The sequence below is a fragment of the Pseudophryne corroboree genome, chromosome 5, assembly GCF_028390025.1.
Source record: "Pseudophryne corroboree isolate aPseCor3 chromosome 5, aPseCor3.hap2, whole genome shotgun sequence".
In the NCBI taxonomy this organism is placed as follows: Eukaryota; Metazoa; Chordata; class Amphibia; order Anura; family Myobatrachidae; genus Pseudophryne; species Pseudophryne corroboree.
Genome location: NC_086448.1, coordinates 314,037,999 through 314,063,512, shown reverse-complemented (window position 1 = coordinate 314,063,512; position 25,514 = coordinate 314,037,999). Strand labels below are relative to the sequence as shown.

At 45.8% G+C, this 25,514-nt stretch overlaps 1 protein-coding gene across 2 annotated transcripts in view; it reads left to right on the top strand.

Moving 5' to 3' along the window:
• Nucleotides 1–25,514, top strand: part of SUGCT (succinyl-CoA:glutarate-CoA transferase) — a 1,636,615-nt gene that overhangs the window by 1,224,389 nt on the left and 386,712 nt on the right. Inside the window, exon 13 of one of the 2 annotated variants that reach the window (XM_063924885.1) lies at nt 19,856–19,978. The exons of the other annotated variant lie outside the window; for it this stretch is intronic. Within the exon in view, the coding sequence (XP_063780955.1) occupies nt 19,856–19,867 (12 nt within the window). The 3' untranslated portion in view covers nt 19,868–19,978. Of the gene's footprint in view, nt 1–19,855; nt 19,979–25,514 lie in introns of those variants that run through there. 2 annotated transcript variants of the gene reach the window in all.

The following is a 25,514-nucleotide window of genomic DNA, read 5'->3' as shown; positions in this document are numbered from 1 at the left end:
TACGGTACAGTAGGCCACTGCTCTACCTACCTCTGTGTCGTCAAGTATACTATCCATCCATACCTGTGGTGCATTTCAGTTTTGCACAGTTTGCTGACCACCAGTATATATAATATTATATAGCAGTACGGTACAGTAGGCCACTGCTCTACATACCTCTGTGTCGTCAAGTATAATATCCATCCATAGCTGTGGTGCATTTCAGTTTTGCACAGTTTGCTGACCACCAGTATATATAATATATAGCAGTACGGTACAGTAGGCCACTGCTCTACCTACCTCTGTGTCGTCAAGTATACTATCCATCCATACCTGTGGTGCATTTCAGTTTTGCACAGTTTGCTGACCACCAGTATATATAATATATAGCAGTACGGTACAGTAGGCCACTGCTCTACCTACCTCTGTGTCATCAAGTATACTATCCATCCATACCTGTGGTGCATTTCAGTTTTGCACAGTTTGCTGACCACCAGTATATATAATATATAGCAGTACGGTACAGTAGGCCACTGCTCTACCTACCTCTGTGTCGTCAAGTATACTATCCATCCATACCTGTGGTGCATTTCAGTTTTGCACAGTTTGCTGACCACCAGTATATATAATATATAGCAGTACGCTACAGTAGGCCACTGCTCTACCTACCTCTGTGTCGTCAAGTATACTATCCATCCATACCTGTGGTGCATTTCAGTTTTGCACAGTTTGCTGACCACCAGTATATATAATATTATATAGCAGTACGGTACAGTAGGCCACTGCTCTACCTACCTCTGTGTCGTCAAGTATACTATCCATCCATACCTGTGGTGCATTTCAGTTTTGCACAGTTTGCTGACCACCAGTATATATAATATATAGCAGTACGGTAGAGTAGGCCACTGCTCTACCTACCTCTGTGTCGTCAAGTATACTATCCATCCATACCTGTGGTGCATTTCAGTTTTGCACAGTTTGCTGACCACCAGTATATATAATATATAGGAGTACGGTACAGTAGGCCACTGCTCTACCTACCTCTGTGTCGTCAAGTATACTATCCATCCATACCTGTGGTGCATTTCAGTTTTGCACAGTTTGCTGACCACCAGTATATATAATATATAGGAGTACGGTACAGTAGGCCACTGCTCTACCTACCTCTGTGTCGTCAAGTATACTATCCATCCATACCTGTGGTGCATTTCAGTTTTGCACAGTTTGCTGACCACCAGTATATATAATATATAGCAATACGGTGCAGTAGGCCACTGCTCTATCTACCTCTGTGTCGTCAAGTATACTATCCATCCATACCTGTGGTGCATTTCAGTTTTGCACAGTTTGCTGACCACCAGTATATATAATATTATATAGCAGTACGGTACAGTAGGCCACTGCTCTACCTACCTCTGTGTCGTCAAGTATACTATCCATCCATACCTGTGGTGCATTTCAGTTTTGCACAGTTTGCTGACCACCAGTATATATAATATTATATAGCAGTACGGTACAGTAGGCCACTGCTCTACCTACCTCTGTGTCGTCAAGTATACTATCCATCCATACCTGTGGTGCATTTCAGTTTTGCACAGTTTGCTGACCACCAGTATATATAATATATAGCAGTACGGTACAGTAGGCCACTGCTCTACCTACCTCTGTGTCGTCAAGTATACTATCCATCCATACCTGTGGTGCATTTCAGTTTTGCACAGTTTGCTGACCACCAGTATATATAATATATAGCAGTACGGTACAGTAGGCCACTGCTCTACCTACCTCTGTGTCGTCAAGTATACTATCCATCCATACCTGTGGTGCATTTCAGTTTTGCACAGTTTGCTGACCACCAGTATATATAATATATAGGAGTACGGTACAGTAGGCCACTGCTCTACCTACCTCTGTGTCGTCAAGTATACTATCTATCCATACCTGTGGTGCATTTCAGTTTTGCACAGTTTGCTGACCACCAGTATATATAATATATAGGAGTATGGTACAGTAGGCCACTGCTCTACCTACCTCTGTGTCGTCAAGTATACTATCCATCCATAGCTGTGGTGCATTTCAGTTTTGCACAGTTTGCTGACCACCAGTATATATAATATATAGCAGTACGGTACAGTAGGCCACTGCTCTATCTACCTCTGTGTCGTCAAGTATACTATCCATCCATACCTGTGGTGCATTTCAGTTTTGCACAGTTTGCTGACCACCAGTATATATAATATATAGCAGTACGGTACAGTAGGCCACTGCTCTACCTACCTCTGTGTCGTCAAGTATACTATCCATCCATACATGTGGTGCATTTCAGTTTTGCACAGTTTGCTGACCACCAGTATATATAATATATAGCAGTACGGTACAGTAGGCCACTGCTCTACCTACCTCTGTGTTGTCAAGTATACTATCCATCCATACCTGTGGTGCATTTCAGTTTTGCACAGTTTGCTGACCACCAGTATATATAATATTATATAGCAGTACGGTACAGTAGGCCACTGCTCTACCTACCTCTGTGTCGTCAAGTATACTATCCATCCATACCTGTGGTGCATTTCAGTTTTGCACAGTTTGCTGACCACCAGTATATATAATATATAGCAGTACGGTACAGTAGGCCACTGCTCTACCTACCTCTGTGTCGTCAAGTATACTATCCATCCATACCTGTGGTGCATTTCAGTTTTGCACAGTTTGCTGACCACCAGTATATATAATATATAGCAGTACGGTACAGTAGGCCACTGCTCTACCTACCTCTGTGTCGTCAAGTATACAATCCATCCATACCTGTGGTGCATTTCAGTTTTGCACAGTTTGCTGACCACCAGTATATATAATATATAGGAGTACGGTACAGTAGGCCACTGCTCTACCTACCTCTGTGTCGTCAAGTATACTATCCATCCATACCTGTGGTGCATTTCAGTTTTGCACAGTTTGCTGACCACCAGTATATATAATATATAGCAGTACGGTACAGTAGGCCACTGCTCTACCTACCTCTGTGTCGTCAAGTATACTATCCATCCATACCTGTGGTGCATTTCAGTTTTGCACAGTTTGCTGACCACCAGTATATATAATATATAGGAGTACGGTACAGTAGGCCACTGCTCTACCTACCTCTGTGTCGTCAAGTATACTATCTATCCATACCTGTGGTGCATTTCAGTTTTGCACAGTTTGCTGACCACCAGTATATATAATATATAGGAGTACGGTACAGTAGGCCACTGCTCTACCTACCTCTGTGTCGTCAAGTATACTATCCATCCATACCTGTGGTGCATTTCAGTTTTGCACAGTTTGCTGACCACCAGTATATATAATATATAGCAGTACGGTACAGTAGGCCACTGCTCTACCTACCTCTGTGTCGTCAAGTATACAATCCATCCATACCTGTGGTGCATTTCAGTTTTGCACAGTTTGCTGACCACCAGTATATATAATATATAGCAGTACGGTAGAGTAGGCCACTGCTCTACCTACCTCTGTGTCGTCAAGTATACTATCCATCCATACCTGTGGTGCATTTCAGTTTTGCACAGTTTGCTGACCACCAGTATATATAATATATAGCAGTTCGGTACAGTAGGCCACTGCTCTACCTACCTCTGTGTCGTCAAGTATACTGTCCATCCATACCTGTGGTGCATTTCAGTTTTGCACAGTTTGCTGACCACCAGTATATATAATATATAGCAGTACGGTACAGTAGGCCACTGCTCTACCTACCTCTGTGTCGTCAAGTATACTATCCATCCATACCTGTGGAGCATTTCAGTTGTGCGCAGTATATATAGTAGTAGGCCATTGCTATTGATATATTACTGGCATATAATTCTACACATTAAAAAATGGAGAACAAAAATGTGGAGGGTAAAATAGGGAAAGATCAAGATCCACTTCCACCTCGTGCTGAAGCTGCTGCCACTAGTCATGGCCGAGACGATGAAATGCCATCAACGTCGTCTGCCAAGGACGATGCCCAATGTCATAGTAGAGAGCATGTAAAATCCCAAAAAATAAAGCTCAGTAAAATGACCCAAAAATCTAAATCAAAATCGTCTGAGGAGAAGCGTAAACTTGCCAATGTGCCATTTACGACACGGAGTGGCAAGGAACGGCTGAGGGCTTGGCCTTTGTTCATGGCTAGTGGTTCAGCTTCACATGAGAATGGAAGCACTCATTCTCCTGCTAGAAAACTTAAAAGAGTTAAGATGGCAAAAGCACAGCAAAGAACTGTGCGTTCTTCTAAATCACAAATCCCCAAGTAGAGTCCAATTGTGTCGTTTGTGATGCCTGACCTTCCCAACACTGGACGGAAAGAGGTGGCGCCTTCCACCATTTGCACGCCCCCTGCAAGTGCTGGAAGGAGCACCCGCAGTCCAGTTCCTGATAGTCAAATTGAAGATGTCACTGTTGAAGTACACCAGGATGAGGATATGGGTGTTGCTGGCGCTGGGGAGGAAATTGACAAGGAGGATTCTGATGGTGAGGTGGTTTGTTTAAGTCAGGCAACCGGGGAGACACCTGTTGTCCGTGGGACGAATATGGCCATTGACATGCCTGGTCAAAATAAAAATAAAAAAATCACCTCTTTGGTGTGGAATTATTTCAACAGAAATGCGGACAACTGGTGTCAAGCCGTGTGTTGCCTTTGTCAAGCTGTAATAAGTATTTCAGTGACAAGTTCAAAAACTTTAGATGACAGCGGAAGCAGTCCACTGACCACTAATTCCCTTCCTCTTGTAACCAAGCTCCTGCAAACCACACCACCAACTCCCTCAGTGTCAGATTCCTCCTTAGACAGGAAAGCCAATAGTCCTGCAGGCCATGTCACTGTCAAGTCTGACAAGTCTGACATCCTTGAATGTAACGCCTACTGCTGCTGGCGCTGCTGTTGTTGCTGCTGGGAGTCGATCGTCATCCCAGAGGGGAAGTCGGAAGACCACTTGTACTACTTCCAGTAAGCAATTGACTGTCCAACAGTCCTTTGCGAGGAAGATGAAATATCACAGCAGTCATCCTGCTGCAAAGCGGATAACTCAGGCCTTGGCAGCCTGGGTGGTGAGAAACGTGTTTCCGGTATCCACCGTTAATTCACAGGGAACTAGAGACTTGATGGAGGTACTGTGTCCCCGGTACCAAATACCATCTAGGTTCCATTTCTCTAGGCAGGCGATGCCGAAAATGTACACAGACGTCAGAAAAATAGTCACCAGTGTCCTAAAAAATGCAGTTGTACCCAATGTCCACTTAACCACGGACATGTGGACAAGTGGAGCAGGGCAGATTCAGGACTATATGACTGTGACAGCCCACTGGGTAGATGTATTGCCTCCCGCAGCAAGAACAGCAGCGGCGGCACCAGTAGCAGCATCTCGCAAACGCCAACTCGTTCCTAGGCAGGCTACGCTTTGTATCACCGCTTTCCATAAGAGGCACACAGCTGACAACCTCTTACGGAAACTGAGGAACATCATCGCAGAATGGCTTACCCCAATTGGACTCTCCTGGGGATTTGTGACATCGGACAACGCCAGCAATATTGTGCATGCATTACATCTGGGCAAATTCCAGCACGTCCCATGTTTTGCACATACATTGAATTTGGTGGTGCGGAATTATTTAAAAAACGACAAGGGCGTGCAAGAGATGCTGTCGGTGGCCCGAAGAATTGCGGGCCACTTTCGGCATTAAGCCACCGCGTGCCGAAGACTGGAGCACCAGCAAACACTCCTGAACCTGCCCTGCCATCATCTGAAGCAAGAGGTGGTAACGAGGTGGAATTCAACCCTCTATATGCTTCAGAGGATGGAGGAGCAGCAAAAGGCCATTCAAGCCTATACATCTGCCTACGATATAGGCAAAGGAGGGGGGAATGCACCTGACTCAAGCGCAGTGGAGAATTATTTCAACGTTGTGCAAGGTTCTGCAACCCTTTGAACTTGCCACACGTGAAGTCAGTTCAGACACTGCCAGCCTGAGTCAGGTCATTCCCCTCATCAGGCTTTTGCAGAAGAAGCTGGAGCTAAAACAGAGCGATTCCGCTAGGCATGTGGGACTTGTGGATGGAGCCCTTAATTCGCTTAACCAGGATTCACGGGTGGTCAATCTGTTGAAATCAGAGCACTACATTTTGGCCACCGTGCTCGATCCTAGATTTAAAGCCTACGTTGTATCTCTCTTTCCGGCAGACACAAGTCTGCAGAGGTTCAAAGACCTGCTGGTGAGAAAATTGTCAAGTCAAGCGGAACGTGACCCGTCAACAGCTCCACCTTCACATTCTCCCGCAACTGGGGGTGCGAGGAAAAGGCTAAGAATTCCGAGCCCACCCGCTGGCGGTGATGCAGGGCAGTCTGGAGCGAGTGCTGACATCTGGTCCGGACTGAAGGACCTGCCAACGATTACTGACATGTCGTCTACTGTCACTGCATATGATTCTGTCACCATTGAAAGAATGGTGGAGGATATATGAGTGACTGCATCCAAGTAGGTACGTATACTGGCAGGAAAAAGAGGCAATTTGGAGGCCCTTGCACAAACTGGCTTTATTTTACCTAAGTTGCCCCCCCCTCCAGTGTGTACTCCGAAAGAGTGTTTAGTGCAGCCGCTCACCTTGTCAGCAATCGGCGTACGAGGTTACTTCCAGAAAATGTGGAGAAGATGATGTTCATCAAAATGAATTATAATCAATTCCTCTGTGGAGACATTCACCAGCAATTGCCTCCTGAAAGTACACAGGGACCTGAGATGGTGGATTCCAGTGGGGACGAATTAATAATCTGTGAGGAGGGGGATGTACACAGTGAATGGGGTGAGGAATCGGATGATGAGGAGGAGGTGAACATCTTACCTCTGTATAGCCAGTTTGTGCAAGGAGAGATTGATTGCTTCTTTGTTTGGTGGGGGCCCAAACCAACCAGTCATTTCAGTCACAGTCGTGTGGCAGACCCTGTCGCTGAAATGATGGGTTTGTTAAAGTGTGCATGTCCTGTTTATACAACATAAGGGTGGGTGGAAGGGCCCAAGGACAATTCCGTCTTGCACCTCTTTTTTCTTTCATTTTTCTTTGCATCATGTGCTGTTTGGGGACTATTTTTGGAAGTGCGATCCTGTCTGACACTGCAGTGCCACTCCTAGATGGGCCAGGTGTTTGTGTCGGCCACTTGGGTCGCTTAGCTTAGTCACACAGCTACCTCATTGCGCCTCTTTTTCTTTGCATCATGTGCTGTTTGGGGACTATTTTTTTGCAGTGCCACTCCTAGATGGGCCAGGTGTTTGTGTCGGCCACTTGGGTCGCTTAGCTTAGTCACACAGCTACCTCATTGCGCCTTTTTTTTCTTTGCATCATGTGCTGTTTGGGGACTATTTTTTTGAAGTGCCATCCTGTCTGACACTGCAGTGCCACTCCTAGATGGGCCAGGTGTTTGTGTCGGCCACTTGGGTCGCTTAGCTTAGTCACACAGCTACCTCATTGCGCCTCTTTTTTTCTTTGCATCATGTGCTGTTTGGGGACTATTTTTTTGAAGTGCCATCCTGTCTGACACTGCAGTGCCACTCCTAGATGGGCCAGTTGTTTGTGTCGGCCACTTGGGTCGCTTAGCTTAGTCACACAGGTACCTCATTGCGCCTCTTTTTTTCTTTGCATCATGTGCTGTTTGGGGACTTCTTTTTTGAAGTGCCATCCTGTCTGACACTGCAGTGCCACTCCTAGATGGGCCAGGTGTTTGTGTCGGCCACTTGGGTCGCTTAGCTTAGTCACACAGCTACCTCATTGCGCCTCTTTTTTCTTTGCATCATGTGCTGTTTGGGGACTATTTTTTTGAAGTGCCATCCTGTCTGACACTGCAGTGCCACTCCTAGATGGGCCAGGTGTTTGTGTCAGCCACTTGGGTCGCTTAGCTTAGTCACACAGCTACCTCATTGCGCCTCTTTTTTTCTTTGCATCATGTGCTGTTTGGGGACTATTTTTTTGAAGTGCCATCCTGTCTGACACTGCAGTGCCACTCCTAGATGGGCCAGGTGTTTGTGTCGGCCACTTGGGTCGCTTAGCTTAGTCATCCAGCGACCTCGGTGCAAATTTTAGGACTAAAAATAATATTGTGAGGTGTGAGGTGTTCAGAATAGACTGAAAATGAGTGGAAATTATGGTTATTGAGGTTAATAATACTATGGGATCAAAATGACCACCAAATTCTATGATTTAAGCTGTTTTTGAGGGTTTTTTGTAAAAAAACACTCGTATCCAAAACACACCCGAATCTGACAAAAAATTTTCAGGGAGGTTTTGCCAAAACGCGTCTGAATCCAAAACACGGCCGCGGAACAGAATCCAAAACCAAAACACAAAACCCGAAAAATTTCCGGTGCACATCACTTATATATATATATATAAAAGTATTCCAGAGTGCTCCATTATTTAGAAATACTGTATAGTAGTAGCAGAACAGTAGTAGTAGTAGTATTAGTAGACCGGGTAAGTCAATGTTACTGCTGGTGGCGGTGGCCGGTGGTACTGTACCGCACTAGTGATCACACTGAAAGTAAACTACAGCTACCAGCAGCCCTTGCTCTCAGGAGCTCCCAGCAACAAGGGCAGCTGGGAGCTGTAGTTTATTTTGAGTCTTATCATTAGTGCGGTGCGGTGATGCTAGACACCAGGTAACAGGGACTCACCAGGTATAGTACTTTCACTCCTATTTGATTCTACCCCCTGGCAGGGTCAGATTAACAATGAGGTGGATGGAGCTCCAGCTCCAGACCTCCACATAAAAATAGGCCCCCCGTTATGACAGCATGATGATTGCTGGCCACTCAGTTGGCCATAAATAATAAGTATACATTTACCTATTTAGGGAGATATTGAGGATGATAATGTAGGGAGCCTGGGGAGGGGGGGATGCTGACCTGTGCTAGGGAGAGATGACCAGTCTGAGGGGGCTATTCTGTGCTAAGGGATATGGTGATCTATCTGGGGGTGGGGTGCTGACTTGTGCTAGGAAGAAATGATCTGTCTGAGAGGGCTATTCTGTGCTAAGGGATATGGTGATCTACAGTATCTGTGTGTGTGTGTGTGTGGGGGGGGGGGGGGGCCTGACCTGTGCTAGGGAGAGATGATCTGTCTGAGGGGGCTATTCTGTGCTAAGGGATATGGTGATGTATCGGGGGGAGGGGATTCTGACCTGTGCTAGGAAGAAATGATCTGTCTGAGGGGGCTATTCTGTGCTAAGGGATATGGTGATCTATCTGGTGTGTGGGGGGGGGGGGTTGACCTGTGCTAGGGTGAGATGATCTGTCTGAGGGGGCTGTTCTGTGCTACGGGATATGGTGATCTGTCTGGGGGGGGGGCGACCTGTGCTTGGGAGAGATGATCTGTCTGAGGGGGCTTTTCTTTGCTAAGGGTTGTGGTGATCTATCTGGGGGGGGGGGTGCTGACCTGTGCTAGGGAGAGATGATCTGTCTGCGGGAGCTATTGCCAAGAGATATGGTCAGTGCTCGAAAAGGGGTGGTATACCGGCACGTCTTCGAGCATTGAGTCTGAAGAACCCCGCCACCGCATTGAGCTCTCCTGTGACCGCAGCGCTACTATTTCAAATCTGCTGTGGACCTACAGCCAATCCTGATTGGCTGCCGGTCCATGGCAGATTTTAAATAGTAGCGCCACGGTCACAGGAACCACAGTGCCGCACCAAAGGCTGCTGCCCTCTGACTCCTCCTCTGCTGCACTGCTGCCGCCCTCAGCCTCCTCTGCTGCCCCGCCACTTCCCTCAGTCCTTCCCTGCATCTCCACCAACTCCCACAGCCTCCTCCGAGGCCCACAGCCTCCACCACCACGCACCGACCACAGCCTCCTCATACACCGCACCACAGACCACAGCATCCTCTGCACCGCCGCTGCTAAATAGGTAATCTTACCCTGCTGTCTTTCGCTCTTCCTAGTCCCTACTGTATGCCCTTGCTGTCCCTCTCTCTGTGACTCTCCCTGTCCCTATGTCCCTGCTGTCACTTTCCCTGTTCCTCTGTCACTCTCCCTGTCCCTATGTCTCTGCTGTCACTTTCCCTGTCCCTGCTGTCACTCTCCTTGTCTCTATGTCCCTGCTGTCACTCTCTCTGTCCCTCTCTCACTCTCTCTGTCCCTATGTCCCTGCTGAATTTTGTCTCATTCCATGTGGCATAATGTGAATTTCGGCTCATACTGTGTGCTATAATGTGAATTTTGGCTCATTCTATGTGCTATAATGTGAATTTCGGCTCATACTGCATGCTATAATGTGAATTCCATCTCATACTATGTGGTATAATGTGAATTTCGGCTCATACCGTGTGCTATAATGTGAAATTCTGTTCATACCTTGTGGTATAATGTGAAATTTGGCTCATACCATGTGGTATAATGTGAATTTTGGCTCATACCGTGTGCTATAATGGGAATTTCGGCTCATACCGTGTGGTATAATGTGAAATTTGGCTCATACCATGTGGTATAATGTGAATTTTGGCTTATACTGTGTGGTATAATGTGAATATACAGGCTCCTTCCAGCCAAGCGGGTTCAACTGAACGGGACCCTCTAAAACGCAATGTGTGGCCCAAGCCTTAGTGAGTAATGAATATATCTGTGCACATGTCGGGTGACCTGGATAACGTGAGCTGTTTGGAGTCCTGAGGACCACTGTAAGAGAGTATAGCTATAATTGCTTTAAAATTTATTTAGTGAGTGTGCAGAGGATTAAATGTCAAACCAGTTTGAATTGCTTAAATACTTCTGCTACAACACAATACTTTCTAAAAGTTTTAATGAGCTGGGTCCAACTAATATGACATGCTCTGCCTTTTGTTGGTGTAACTCCGCCTACATTACATTTTGAAGTAGTAATCCGCCTACTTTGGTGTTGGTTCCGCCTACGATTGATTTCCACTTCCATTTCCCAATCTGCCCCTGACAGGGGGCATTACCAAAGGGGCATTAATACTCGCGGCACTACTACAGAGGGCACTACTTCTGGTGGCACTACTAATATGGGCATTACCACTTGGGGCACTACTACAGAAGGCATTACTACTGGGAGAACTACTAATGCGGGCACTGCATAAGTGACATCACTCCTGGGAGCATAAGGGGCACTGAATAAAGGGCATACCACTGTGAGCATTGCATAAGGGGCACTACCACTACAATGGGCATTGCATACGGTAAGGGGCACTACTGCTGTGGACATTGTATAAGGGGCACTACTGCTGTGGGCATTATGTGTATTAGTGGCACTACTACTGTGTGCATTGTGTATAAGGGGCACTAATGTTGGCATTATGTAAAAGGGGCACTACTGTATGTCTTAACATGAATAAGGGACACTACTGTGTGGTGTCATTTGATTAAGATTGTGCTACTGTGCAGCGTAATGTGAATTGGGGATACTATTGCATGTCCACACCCCTTTGTTTTTCAGACCACGCCCATTTTTGTGGCACGTACCACCCCTTTATTTAGTGGCCCCTGGGGAGATGGGGTGGTGCATTCTACCACCTCTCTAGAATCACTTTAAGCACTGGGGGGCGATTGTTAATTTATTATTGCTGCTATATGAAAATTATAATTATTGGGTCTAGAACTCGATAATTAATACATATGCCCCTGTATTACTTTCACCAAAACATGTGTTGTCATCTTCACAATAGGCAAAAATTGTCACCCAAGAATATGTCGAATCCCAGCCCAGTGCACATACATAACAAAAATATATTTGTGTTATAGTGAAATGCAAAAATACAAACAGCACTGTACTCACTGCGCAGACAAATGTGGCTCTCCACGGTCATTTTTGAAGCCCTACAGTCAGCACTGGATTATCATTGTAGGCCTATTTTTAGTTTAAATAGTATTTAAAATAAAAATAATAAAGAACACAATGGGCATATTTTTCAAGCAATTCTGCCCATAAAATATGTGGAAACTGCTCTTTCTGCATGTTTAAGGACAATCATTTGCACCCTTTGAACTTTGCACTCCTTTTTTGGTCCTTTTTATTTATTTTCTCTTAACTGAATTAGTGCCAGGCCAATAGTACCTATTTCTACACATATTTATGAGAGTCATTATTAGTTTTCATTTTATTTTTTTATTTTGAGCTGATTTTTATTTGATACTTAATCTTATCTCTCATTTATGTCATTTAAACTGTATTTGACAATGTACTCCATGTAAATGTACTGAAGAGAGAGTGAGTTCTGAAAGACTGATGAATTGAGCTGGGATAAAATGCTGTAACTATAATAGTTGTAGGCAGTGGCGAAACTTGTGAGTGGGGAGCCAGGGCCGTTTCTACCGGTGGACGAGCCGCGCTTTCGCACATGGTGCCTGCCGCAACCCCTGCTGGCAGCTGCTGTCTGAAGCTGCCTTCTCTCCTAATGTTTCCCCTTCGTCCCTCCGTTTTACTCCGCTCACTGGACGGAGTTCAGCATTGTGACGCGGTTGCATTGTGGCACCGTGATGTCATGACATTGTGATGTCACACACCGGGGTGCACCTTTGTAAGAGGAGACACCAAGGAGGAGTGGGTGGAAGGGCGCCATTTCACAGCATCGGGAGGAGGAGGCGGTGCTTGGAAGGGTGCGACCTGGGCCTGTGGCGGTGTATTCAGTGGCAAACAAAAGAGGACAGGACCAACAGCAGTCACACGTTCCACTTAGACTCTGAGCGAGACCACCGCTGCATAGTGAGTATTTACTCTGTGACACTGCTGTGTCACAGACTGGGTCTGCTCTGTGTCTTTGTGGATCTCTCTGTTTTTTTCCAGGGAGGGAGGGGTTGTTGTTTTTTTTTTTTAATTTAAGGGGGTTGGGGGAAATGGAGCCTGCAAAGAGCATGACACCCAGTGCATTAAAACCCCTGGCAACGAGCATGACACCCACCGTATGTAACCCCTGGCAACGAGCATGACACCCAGCGAATGAAAGCCCTGGCAACGAGCATGACACCCAGCGCATGAAACCCCTGGCAATGAGCATGGCTCCCAGTGCGTGAAACCCTTGGCAATGAGCAGGTAATTTTAAAGTAATTAGAAGATTTACTGTAGGGCATAATGTATCACGGGTATTGCGGTGTGTGGCATAATATGGTGCACGGGGCATAATATGGTGGAATTCTTTTTCTCCCTGTGGTGGCCGAGGTCTGGTGGTGCAGGGTCAAAAACTGGGACGTAAGGTAGCCATGGCTATTTTAGTTAGACCGTGCCCATTTTAGCAAGGCCATGCTCCCTCAAAGTGGAGTTTTTATATCTATGAGGGAGTGGGGGGGGGGGGGGCTCATTTTTAAATCTCGCACTGGGAGCCAAATTGTCTGGAAACAGCACTGGGTGGGCCCAGGTGCAAGAACCCAAGTTCACAATATGCCACATTGCAATGGGTGACAGGGAGAGGCAGAGGGTAACAGCATAAGGCAGTAGGAGGCTAAGAGTGACAGGGGGAAGCAGTGGATGACAGGGAGAGGGTGACAGGCAGGGCCGTAACTACGTGTGTGCCAGCGCAGTCACCCTGAGGGCGCAACTGGCCGCATCCTCATTCCAAGAGGACTTTAGTCAATGCCATTGTAATGCGTCAAACTGACGCATTACAAGCCGCCTGTGCAAGGTGAGGAGCAGCAGCTACGGGGACAGTGGAGAAGGAAGAGGAGGGAGGGGGACAAGGGGAGCAGCAGCAGCGCACTGTAATTGGTGGTGCACCGCTGCAGCTGTCCCTCTCCTTCCACATAGACTGGCCGCCGCCGCTGTGAATGCTGGGATGAGGGAAGACCTGGGACATTCCCGGGTCGACCCCTTTCAGACATAAGTCTGGTCTGCCCTGGCAGCCAGGGAAGACCAGGCTACTCTCAGGCTACTCTCATGTCACACACACACACACACACACACACACACACACACACACACACACACACACACACACACACAGACGTCATACCCGTACATGTCTTACACATACACGTCACACTCACACACATACATGTGATATGCACGCACATGCCAAATTCATACACACATACACACACACACACACACACAATCACCACAACAGGCCGCCTCTCTGTTTTTAGGCTGCACATGCCCCCTCTTCACTGCGGCCCCCTCCAGGCAGCCCAGCCCCTTCAACAAGTACACACACCAATCAGGAGCAACCTGGGAGAAAATTCCCGGGTCGCACCTTTCAGACCTAAGCCGGGTTGTCTACCCGGGACTTACGTCCGGGAAAAACCCTGCTCATTGCAGGGTCGGCAGCCCAGAAACGTGTTCCCGAGATGGGGCCTTTCAGACATGCCAAATCCCGGGTTGATGTGTGTTCATGTGCAAAAACCCGGGATTTTGGAGGCTGTCTGAAAGGGGTATAACTCTCTCTGCACATGTTATATCTGCTTCCCTGCAGTGCACATGGTTTTGCCAATTAGCTAACAAATTTGTTGCTGCGATCAGATCTGAATTACCCCCTTTGTTAAGACCCTTAGTGTATTTTAAAATTTCTATCATGTCCCCTCTTTCCATTCTCTGCTCCAAACTATACAGGTTAAGATATATAGGCATACTTCCCAACTTTCGGACTCAGCGAGTCGGGACCTTTGCATGTGACCCCGAAAAGGGGGCGTGGTCTTTTGTATGAGCGCCGTTGCCACAGCCGGTGGGCATGGCTTCACGGCACGGACCCGTTTTCAGCATTTTGGGGGGGGGGGGGGGGGTGTTCAGCATTCCCTGAGTAGCTGGGTAGCTCCCGGCTCACTTCCCCTCAATGGATAGATGCCATGCGCGTGTGCCCACCATTTATTGAGAGATCACTAGCTACTTTGCTAAGCAGAGCAGCGGTTGATCAAAGGAACCCCCAACTACCCCCCACCCATGGGACACTGCTGCCTGCGGGTGGGACAGTGTCCGAATAGCGGGACTGTCCCGCTGGATTCGGGACAGTTGTGAGATATGGTATAGGTATGTTTTGTGATGTAGGCCATGCACCATTTTAGTTGCCCTTCTTTGTACACCCTCTAATTCATTTATGTCCTTCTGGAGATATGGTCTCCAGAACTGGACACAGTATTCCAGATGAGGCCGTACCAATGACCTACAGTATACAGTGGTATTATTACTTCTTTTTTCCTGATACTGATTCCTCTCCATATGCAACAAAGCATCTGACTTGCCTTTCTCATTGCTTTGTTGCATTGCTTTCCTGCCTTTAAGTATTTTGAAATAGGGACTCCTAAACCCCTTTCCTCCTCAGTAGTTTCCATCATAGTACCCTTGATATTATATTTTTGTTTTTTGTGACCCAAGTGCATGATTTTGGATTTTTTAGAATGAAACTATAGCGGCCATGTTCTTGACCATGTCTAAGGCCTACATAGGTCATCAATCACTTGTTTTACCCCTCCTGGTGTGTCTACCCTATTACATATCTTTGTATCATTTGCAAAAAGGCATACTTTCCCTTTAATACCATTTGCAATGTCACCAACAAAGATATTAAAGAGAGCTGGTCCAAGTACAGATCCATGGGGTACTCCACTGGTAACATTCACCTCTATAGAGTGCACTCTATTTACTACAACTGTCTGTTTCCTATCCTGCAACCAGGTTCGTATCCATTTAACTGTTTTATAATGCAACCCCACGTTTTCAAGTTTATTTAGCAGTCTGCTATGTGCGACAGTGTCAAATGCTTTACTAAAGTCCAAAGGCTGCATCTACAACCCCCCCCCCCCCCTTCCCCCTTGATCTGTTATTTTTGTCATGGAGTCAAAAAATTCAATAAGAATTGTTTGACATGATCTCCCACCAGTAAATCCATGCTGTTTTGCATCCTTTAAGTTGTTTCTTTCTTTCTTTCAAGAGTTTTTCCATTACTTTCCCTACTACTGATGTAAGGCTTACTGGTCTGTAGTTACTTGCTTCTTCCTTGCTTCTACTTTTGTGCAGTGGAACTACATTTGCTCTTTTCCAGTCCTCTGGAATTGTACCTGTATCTAGTGACTGGTTGAATAATTCTGTTAATGGTGCTACCAGCATATCTTTTAGCTCTTTTAGTATCCTTGAATGTATCCCATCTGGCCCCATTGATGTATCCACTTTCAGTTTTGAGAGTTCTGTTAGGATCTTCTCCTCTGTAAATGTACTTTCATCTACCCTATTTTTATGAATGTCCTTGCAACTTAACTGTTGTTTTCTTTTATACTACTACAGTGTAACGTTATTCATATGCATGTTTCCCAACATTGACCCACAAGAGAAGTGGGTATGGACAGATACTTTAAGAGTGTGCCATAGAAGCACTATCCCTCTTCATCCTTCTCTCATCTGAAAACGTTATAGAATTGCCCTACCATTGTGATCAGGGACATACTATACTTCTAAACGTGCCTACAGTGGGGAAAACTGTTGAGACAGTGTGGCGGTCTGTTTAAAATCGCTACTGTCCTGTTTAATTTGGAATCATTGGGAGGTATACTGTACATTTCTTTATTTAAACAAATGGTGCATTGTCCTGTATAGTCATTTTAGTAATGATGAGTGGGAGGAGCGTACAGTCAAACATGTGGTTTAGACTGTACGTGGACCTTTTGTATTTTTGTTAGTCAGCCATCTTATTTCTTTTAACATATATCTTACCAAACATGATTGGTTCCAGGTTGTTTCCCAACCAGAGTCACTTATTTTTTAACCCAAGCTATACCTAGTTTTCGTGTTTTTATATGTGATCATATTTGCCTATTTAAAAAAACAAAAACATTTCTGTAAGATTGTGAAAGCAACACCTATGCACGCAGGGCAGAGGAGGGAGTGAACTGCTCTGAGAGATGTTTCATAAAATTGACTTACTGTACGACTTACTGTAAATGAGCCCCAAAGCAGTTACAAAGTTTGGCACATATAAGCCATGCCTAATAATCAAAATCTCTGTCATGCACAGTGGATCCCAATGCTAATGTCAGAGATATGAAACCAAGAGTAGAACCCACCCTGTAAGTATAGCGGGGTGGGGGCAGGGACTGACCCCGACCTGTCATAAGATGGATCTAAAACTACTAGTATAGGATGATGCAGTACACAGTATTTTACCCTAAGTGTGACTGTTCATTCAAAATATGTTGCACTCTACCATTTTCTAGCATCTTACATAGGGGCAGATGAACTAAGCATTGGAGAGTGATAATACGGAGGGAGATAAACTACCAACTAATCAGCTCCTACAGTGCCGGATTAAGGGAGGTGCCCAACGAACGCAGTACCCCAGGCCCCCTTTATATTGGGGGCCCCCTGTCTGCCACCAAGCACTGGACATTTACATGATTTTTTTATTTTTATAAAGTTCTGCCGTTGGTGGCGGTGGTGTAGAACCTCCCCTCCCCCACCCCTCTCCCGCATGGACCAAATTGTTTTCCTGCACTCATGATCACAGCCGTCGCGCATGCACTTCTGCTCCTCACAGAGAGCTCTGATCAGCAGAGCTCTCGGCTCTGTGCAGCACTGGACACATTGCAGACAGCAGTATGTGCAGCAGCAGCTCCGCTCACATAGATTCTGGCAGTGTCAATCTCCTCATCTTCTCTCTTGGTATGGTTAGTGCTTTAATGTGTGTGCGTTTGTTTGTTTGTTTGTTTGTTTGTATGTATGTATGTATGTATATATGCTGTGTGTGTGTTGTGTGTATGTATGCTACAGTATGTGTGTTTGTATTTATATATGTATGTATGTATGTATGTATGCTGTTTGTATATGTATGCATGCTATGTGTGTGTTGTGTATATGTACAGTATGTATGGTGTGTGTATGTATGCTGTGTGTGTGTGTGTGTGTGTGTGTGTGTGTTTTTAGGCATGCTGTGTGTGTTGTGTGTATGTACAATATGTATGTTGTGTGTATGTATGCTATGTGTGTGTTTGTAGGTATGCTGTGCGTGTATTAAGTTTTCATCTTGAAGTAGGGCTGTCAGAAAATTAATTTTGTGACAGGCAGATTATATAGAACTGTATTATTGTAACGAGCAGCTTGCGTGCCCTTAGATGCTAGTAGAGAAATCCCCAGCATCATACTATAGCACCTACCATGTAACAGTGTGATATTGTTTTTGTTTTTCTACACTGGATTTACTGCTTTATATATATATATATATATATATACACACACATATAGAATCCCCCCATATATACACTATATATAGTTCTCAGGGGGCCTCCTTGTCTTAAGTACCCTGGGCCCCGTGGAGCCTTAATCCGGCCCTGGGCTCCTAACTGTCATTTCCCAAACAAAGCCAGATGTGCTAAGCTTTAAAAAGTGATAAAGTAGAGAGTGATAGAGTACCAGTCAAAGCTCCTAACTGCCATGTCACAGGCCCTGTTTGCAAATTGACAGGTAGGAGCTGCTTGATTGGTAGTTTATCACTCTCCACTTTTCAAGGCTTAGTACATGTGGCCTACAGTCTGTAACATGGCAGTTAGGAGCTGATTGGCTGGTACTTTATATTTCTCTAAGGCTTAGTACATCTCCTCCATAACCTCCTCCATAACCCCCTCTGGCTCTCACCCTTCAACCAGCTTCATACAATTCATCACACATCTTTGAGCACACAGCTACTCATTAAGGCATAAGTGTGCTACAAAGAGGCAGCCATTTTCTTGCAGCATATATCTTCTTATTCTTCTCTCAAGGGTTTTGTTCCATGGTGGATGGTGGATGTAGTGGCGTATCTAGAGAGGTGGGGACCCGTGTGCAGTCTCTGTGTGTGGGCCCTCTCCTCTCCTGTAGCTGGTAGCGCTGTTAGTGCTCTGAGCACTAGAGACTCTGGCATAGTGTCAGAGTCTACAGCGCAGCGCAGATCACTGGAAAAATGGCGCGGCACCCATTTTTCCAGAGATCTGAGCATGCAATGTAGACTCTGGCACTGTGCCAGAGTCTCTAGTGCTCAGAGCACTAACAGCGGTGCTGCCGGCTACAGGAGAGGAGTCGGCCCACACACAGAGACCGATGGACATCAGAAAGGTAAGTATAGAAGAAATGGGTACAGTGTGTGCGGTGTGGGCCCCCTCTGGACCCAGGGGCCCGTGTGCATTGCACACACTGCACCCATTATAGATACACCACAGCGTGGATGTCATCTTGTGTTGCGCACACCCAGCCCAGCCTCAGTGAAATTGTTTACACCATACTTACCTACTCTCCCGGAATGGGCGGGAGGCTCACGAAAATCGGGTGACCCTCCCGCCCCTCCGAAAGAGCAGGCAAGTCTCCCGATTTTTTTAGGGGCCCTCCTGCCCGACCGCCCACTTAGTGAGTAAAGTGGGCGGTCCGGGCAGTCGTTGACGCAATTGTTGCTGAATTGCGTCATCATTGCAACGCCCCCTGCTGTATAATGCCGGTAATCGTGGCATTACATAGCAGGGGGCGTGGCTTAAATTATGTGCCGTGATAACTCCGCCCCTGTTCCCCCTCTGCCCAGCCCCCTATCAGTGTCATAACCCTGCCCCACCCCCCTGATGAGCCGACCTAGCTGCTCTCTCCCGGAGAGAGCAGCCAGGATGTCGGCATGTATGGTTTACACTCTTCATAGAATCATGGAGATGGCTACTATTTCTGAGAGTCTCTCTGACAGTCAGGAAGAGTCAACAAGTGTGAAGCAAATAAGACATGTTTATTAGAGTAGATGCAGCATATAATGTAAGATGGTGGGTATTACAAAAATTCAGTATCAAACCTTTGTACTTAGACTAATTCACATTCTCCATCAAGGCATGACAATTTAATTAGAACTCTTAAATCTCTTAAACAAAAACAACTATTTCAGCTGGAGAAGTCACGTAAATATTTATCATTTACAGCCACTGAAATAAAATCACGATTGCGACAGGGAGGCTGCAATGACATCTAAAGAATCGGATGGGAACGTCTGCTGCAAGATCTGGCTTAGGCCATGAAAATGGGAGACATGGACAGGACACAGAATAAAACATATTTCCTTTCACCTTCCAGCTGTAAAAGGAAGGATGATAAACACAATTAAAAAGCTCTCATTGAAATCTGTTTTGAATTAAGGGAACGTACAAAAGTGTTTGTCGTTGCTAAACGAAATGTTCTCGTCATCTGCCAGCACCTGTCATCCGATCCACACAGTAGTACATTTTTGGGATACTGAAGCATCACTGACAGGTTTTAAAAAAAAAAAAAATATCTAAGTGCACCAGAAAGAGGACTGGGAATCACAGAGGATTTTTACATAGTTTTACATTATTTACACAGCTGGGATATTTATAAACAGAACAGACTGTAACAAGCGCGATCCCTGAACCACATCAAGCATTTCCCTTGCTGTGTGTCTCATTCTATCAGCAATAAGGGCGTTGCCCCTGTCTTCACACACAACACAGCCACAACTAAGCATCTTAAAAAGTATCTTGTTTTGTTTTGTTTTTTAAATTGTGACAAACCAACCATCCTTGTTTGCGACTACTATTATTACAGTGAGTTGATTTTAAAACATCTGGCCATTTAATACGGGATGTAGCTAATATACCGAAGGACGGGATCCTGGTGGTCTAAATTCCGACGCCGGAATCCCCAAGGACGCCATAAGACGGCGTCTAAATCCCAATGGAGGTCAGGACGATGGCGTCAAAATATCGACACCCAGAATCCCGGTTGTTCTTTCAGCGGGGCTTGCTGCACCTGCCGCTGGTGGTGGGAGGTTAGGTTTAGGCAGTAGGAGGAGGGTTAGATTTATGGTGCAGGGACGGGAAGGTTATGGTTAGGTACCGGGGAGTGGGGGTTAGGGTTAGGCACCAAGCGGGGAGGGTTAGGTTTAGGCACCAAGCGGGGAGGGTTAGGTTTAGGCACCACCGGGGAGGGTTAGGGCTAGACACCACCACAGAGGGTTAGGCACCTACAAGGGTTAGGATAGGGAACAGGTGAGGGCAGGGCCGCAATCAGGGGGGTGCTGGGGGCACAGCTGTCCTGGGCCCAGCCTCTCTGACAGAGAGAGGGGGCCCGGGATGCTCATGCAGCCACCTGCCCGGCCGCCGCCGTCCCCGCCATTCCGCGGTCGTTCCCGCTGTTCTGCCGCTGTCCTCCGACCCTCCAGCAGCTCTGTATTGATAACTTACCTCCCAAAATGGCCACTGCCACAGAGGAGACTGTTATTCAAGATACTAGAGGAGCCCTCTAGTATCTTGAATAACTGTCTCCTCTGAGGCAGCGGCTATTTTGGGAGGGACGTTTTCAACCCAGCTGCAGGAGGACGGAGGAGAGCAGCAGAACAGCGGGGATGGAGGCTGGCAGGCAGCAGCATCAGCATCCCGGGCCCTCTCAACAGCGGCACATGTATGTATGTATGCATGTGTGTCTGTGTGTGTGTATATATATACTAGTGATGTGCACCGGAAATTTTTCGGGTTATGTGTTTTGGGTTTGGATTCGGTTCCGCGGCCGTGTTTTGGATTCGGACGCGTTTTGGCAAAACCTCCCTGAAATTTTTTTGTCAGATTTGGGTGTGTTTTGGATTCAAAAACCCTCAAAAACAGCTTAAATCATAGAATTTGGGGGTCATTTTGATCCCATAGTATTATTAACCTCAATAACCATAATTTACACTCATTTCCAGTCTATTCTGAACACCTCACGCCTCACAATATTATTTTTAGTCCTAAAATTTGCACCGAGGTCGCTGGATGACTAAAGAGGCGCAATGAGGTAGCTGTGTGACTAAGCTAAGCGACCCAAGTGGCTGACACAAACACCTGGCCCATCTAGGAGTGGCACTGCAGTGTCAGACAGGATGGCAGATTAAAAAAATAGTCCCCAAACAGCACATGATGCAAAGAAAAAAAGAGGCGCAATGAGGTACCTGTGTGACTAAGGTAAGCGACCCAAGTGGCCGAAACAAACACCTGGCCCATCTAGGAGTGACACTGCAGTGTCAGACAGGATGGCACTTCAAAAAAATAGTCCCCAAACAGCACATGATGCAAATAAAAAAAGGTGCAATGAGGTAGCTGTGTGACTAAGCTAAGCGACCCAAGTGGCCAACATAAAAACCTGGCCCATCTAGGAGTGGCACTGCAGTGTCAGACAGGATGGCAGATTAAAAAAATTGTCCCCAAACAGCACATGATGCAAAGAAAAAAAGAGGCGCATTGAGGTACCTGTGTGACTAAGGTAAGCGACCCAAGTGGCCGACACAAACACCTGGCCCATCTAGGAGTGACACTGCAGTGTCAGACAGTATGGCACTTCAAAAAAATAGTCCCCAAACAGCACATGATGCAAATAAAAAAAGGTGCAATGAGGTAGCTGTGTGACTAAGCTAAGCGACCCAAGTGGCCGACACAAACACCTGGCCCATCTAGGAGTGGCACTGCAGTGTCAGACAGGATGGCACTTCAAAAAAATAGTCCCCAAACAACACATGATGCAAAGAAAAATGAAAGAAAAAAGAGGTGCAAGATGGAATTGTCCTTGGGCCCTCCCACCCACCCTTATGTTGTATAAACAGGACATGCACACTTTAACAAACCCATCATTTCAGCGACAGGGTCTGCCACACAACTGTGACTGAAATGACTGGTTGGTTTGGGCCCCCACCAAAAAAGAAGCAATCAATCTCTCCTTGCACAAACTGGCTCTACAGAGGCAAGATGTCCACCTCCTCCTCATCGTCCGATTCCTCACCCCTTTCACTGTGTACATCCCCCTCCTCACAGATTATTAATTCGTCCCCACTGGAATCCACCATCTCAGGTCCCTGTGTACTTTCTGGAGGCAATTGCTGGTGAATGTCTCCACAGAGGAATTGATTATAATTCATTTTGATGAACATCATCTTCTCCACATTTTCTGGAAGTAACCTCGTACGCCGATTGCTGACAAGGTGAGCGGCTGCACTAAACACTCTTTCGGAGTACACACTGGAGGGGGGGGGGCAACTTAGGTAAAATAAAGCCAGTTTGTGCAAGGGCCTCCAAATTACCTCTTTTTCCTGCCAGTATACGTACGGACTGTCTGACGTGCCTACTTGGATGCGGTCACTCATATAATACTCCACCATTCTTTCAATGGTGACAGAATCATATGCAGTAACAGTAGACGACATGTCAGTAATCATTGGCAGGTCCTTCAGTCCGGACCAGATGTCAGCATTCGCTCCAGACTGCCCTGCATCACTGCCAGCGGGTGGGCTCGGAATTCTTAGCCTTTTCCTCGCAGCCCCAGTTGCGGGAGAATGTGAAGGTGGAGCTGTTGACGGGTCACGTTCCGCTTGACTTGACAATTTTATCACCAGCATGTCTTTGAACCTCTGCAGACTCGTGTCTGCCGGAAAGATCTAGGATCGAGCACGGTGGCCAAAATGTAGTGCTCTGATTTCAACAGATTGACCACCCGTGAATCCTGGTTAAGCGAATTAAGGGCTCCATCCACAAGTCCCACATGCGTAGCGGAATCGCTCTGTTTTAGCTCCTCCTTCAATCTCTCCAGCTTCTTCTGCAAAAGCCTGATGAGGGGAATGACCTGACTCAGGCTGGCAGTGTCTGAACTGACTTCACGTGTGGCAAGTTCAAAGGGTTGCAGAACCTTGCACAACGTTGAAATCATTCTCCACTGCGCTTGAGTCAGGTGCATTCCCCCTCCTTTGCCTATATCGTAAGTAGCTGTATAGGCTTGAATGGCCTTTTATAACTATAAAGTATAGACGTATGGTGCGCTAGGAGCTGCCCGTAGATTGCCCAGTGAAAAAAGGTGTCACCTCACACCACAAACAGTATACAAATATATGGAATATCACCGAGTTGTCTTCAGGCGCTTAGTTGTACTCTTTTGAGAAAACTCCTCAGTAGTCCCTTTTAAATCAATTCTTGCCCTCAACCAAAAAGATAAAGTACAAAATAGTATAATACTGTTAATTAGTATGTATATGAATTAGTATGTAAGGTAGACTCCGTACCAGATGGTAGTGTCTAAATAATAGACAATATGCGTAGTGGAACAGGGAGGGTGTTAAATTCATCCAGTGGTCCCCAGTATCTCATTCGCACATCACTCCACTAGAAGAGTTCTCATAAATAGAAGAAAAGCAAAAAATAGCGTAATATTGCTTTGATATTGATGAAAAAGGCCAAACAGAAATAGCTGGACTCTCACCGTAAGATATAAATCACGAGGCAATTAGTAAGTCAGTTATCATCCAGGGGTCCCCTGTATCCCATCCGTACATCACTCCATTATGGAAATTCTCAGAAATGAGAAATATAAGCAAATATAGTGTAATACTGCTTTAATATAATAAAAAGGTCAAACAGAAATAGCTGGACTCTCACCATAAGATAAAAATCACAAGGCAGATAGAAAATAAAATACCGGGCGTCCCCAGCACCTCGCAAGTCCTCCTATGAGTCCTTTCCAGAATTCCAAAGACCACCAGCCAACGCGTTTCAATACTTCCAAGTATCTTTCTCAAGGCATGTGTAATTCTCTTCATAGAGGATATCTTATTTATCCACCCATACTGATGACATCACTTCCTATGAAAAAAAGGCCTATTTCCAGACATGGAATCACCTATTCTCTAAACATCCTATGTTTCACAATGTTGTAAGTCCAATCCCCTCATCCTGTTCGGATGTTTGTATATCCCCTCTCTGGCGCCAAATGTCTTGGCTTCCCGATTTCCAATTTTTTAAGTTCCCGGCTCTTTGGAGTGCGTCACTTCCGCTGTGTGACCCGCACGCGTGACTTTCCGCTTTTACCGGAAGTGACATTGTTCCGTATACGCGTTCCACCATTAGTTCCGGACTTTTCCTTTCCACCAGTAAACTTTGAAATGGCAGAACGTACTTAAATGCCGGGATCCTTGTTTATCGGGAGACTGCTGGCTTTCCTCAAGAAACATATTCCACATGCAAATGGAAGAATAAATACACAATTAGATATACAATATTAAAAATGGTAAAAATGATTAAAAAGTTAATGAAGTATTAATTACAGCTGAACAAATGTTTATTTATAAAAACCATTTCAATTCGAAATCCTTGTTAATGCCATTGGGGGCTAATGTATTGAAATTATATATTGCGGTCATCTCACTTCTGGCTAATTTGACCGCAATATCACCCCCTCTGGCATCAGAAAAGACCTTTTTTAATATATAAAAATTCTTAATAAATTTTATGTCGCAGTCATGTATTTCTTTAAAATGTTTCGAAAGTGCGTGTGTGTCTAAACCTTTTTTAATGTTTCTTAGATGTTCTCCCAATCTTACTTTAAAAGCCCTACCCGTCCTACCTATATAAAATTTTCCACATGAACACTCAATGGCATAAATAACGTTAAAAGAGTGGCATGTTAAAAAGTGATTGATTTTGAATTTCTTCTTGTTGATCCCAACTTCAACTACTTTTTTACCAAAGGTATTGGGTATTGGAAATCGGGAAGCCAAGACATTTGGCGCCAGAGAGGGGATATACAAACATCCGAACAGGATGAGGGGATTGG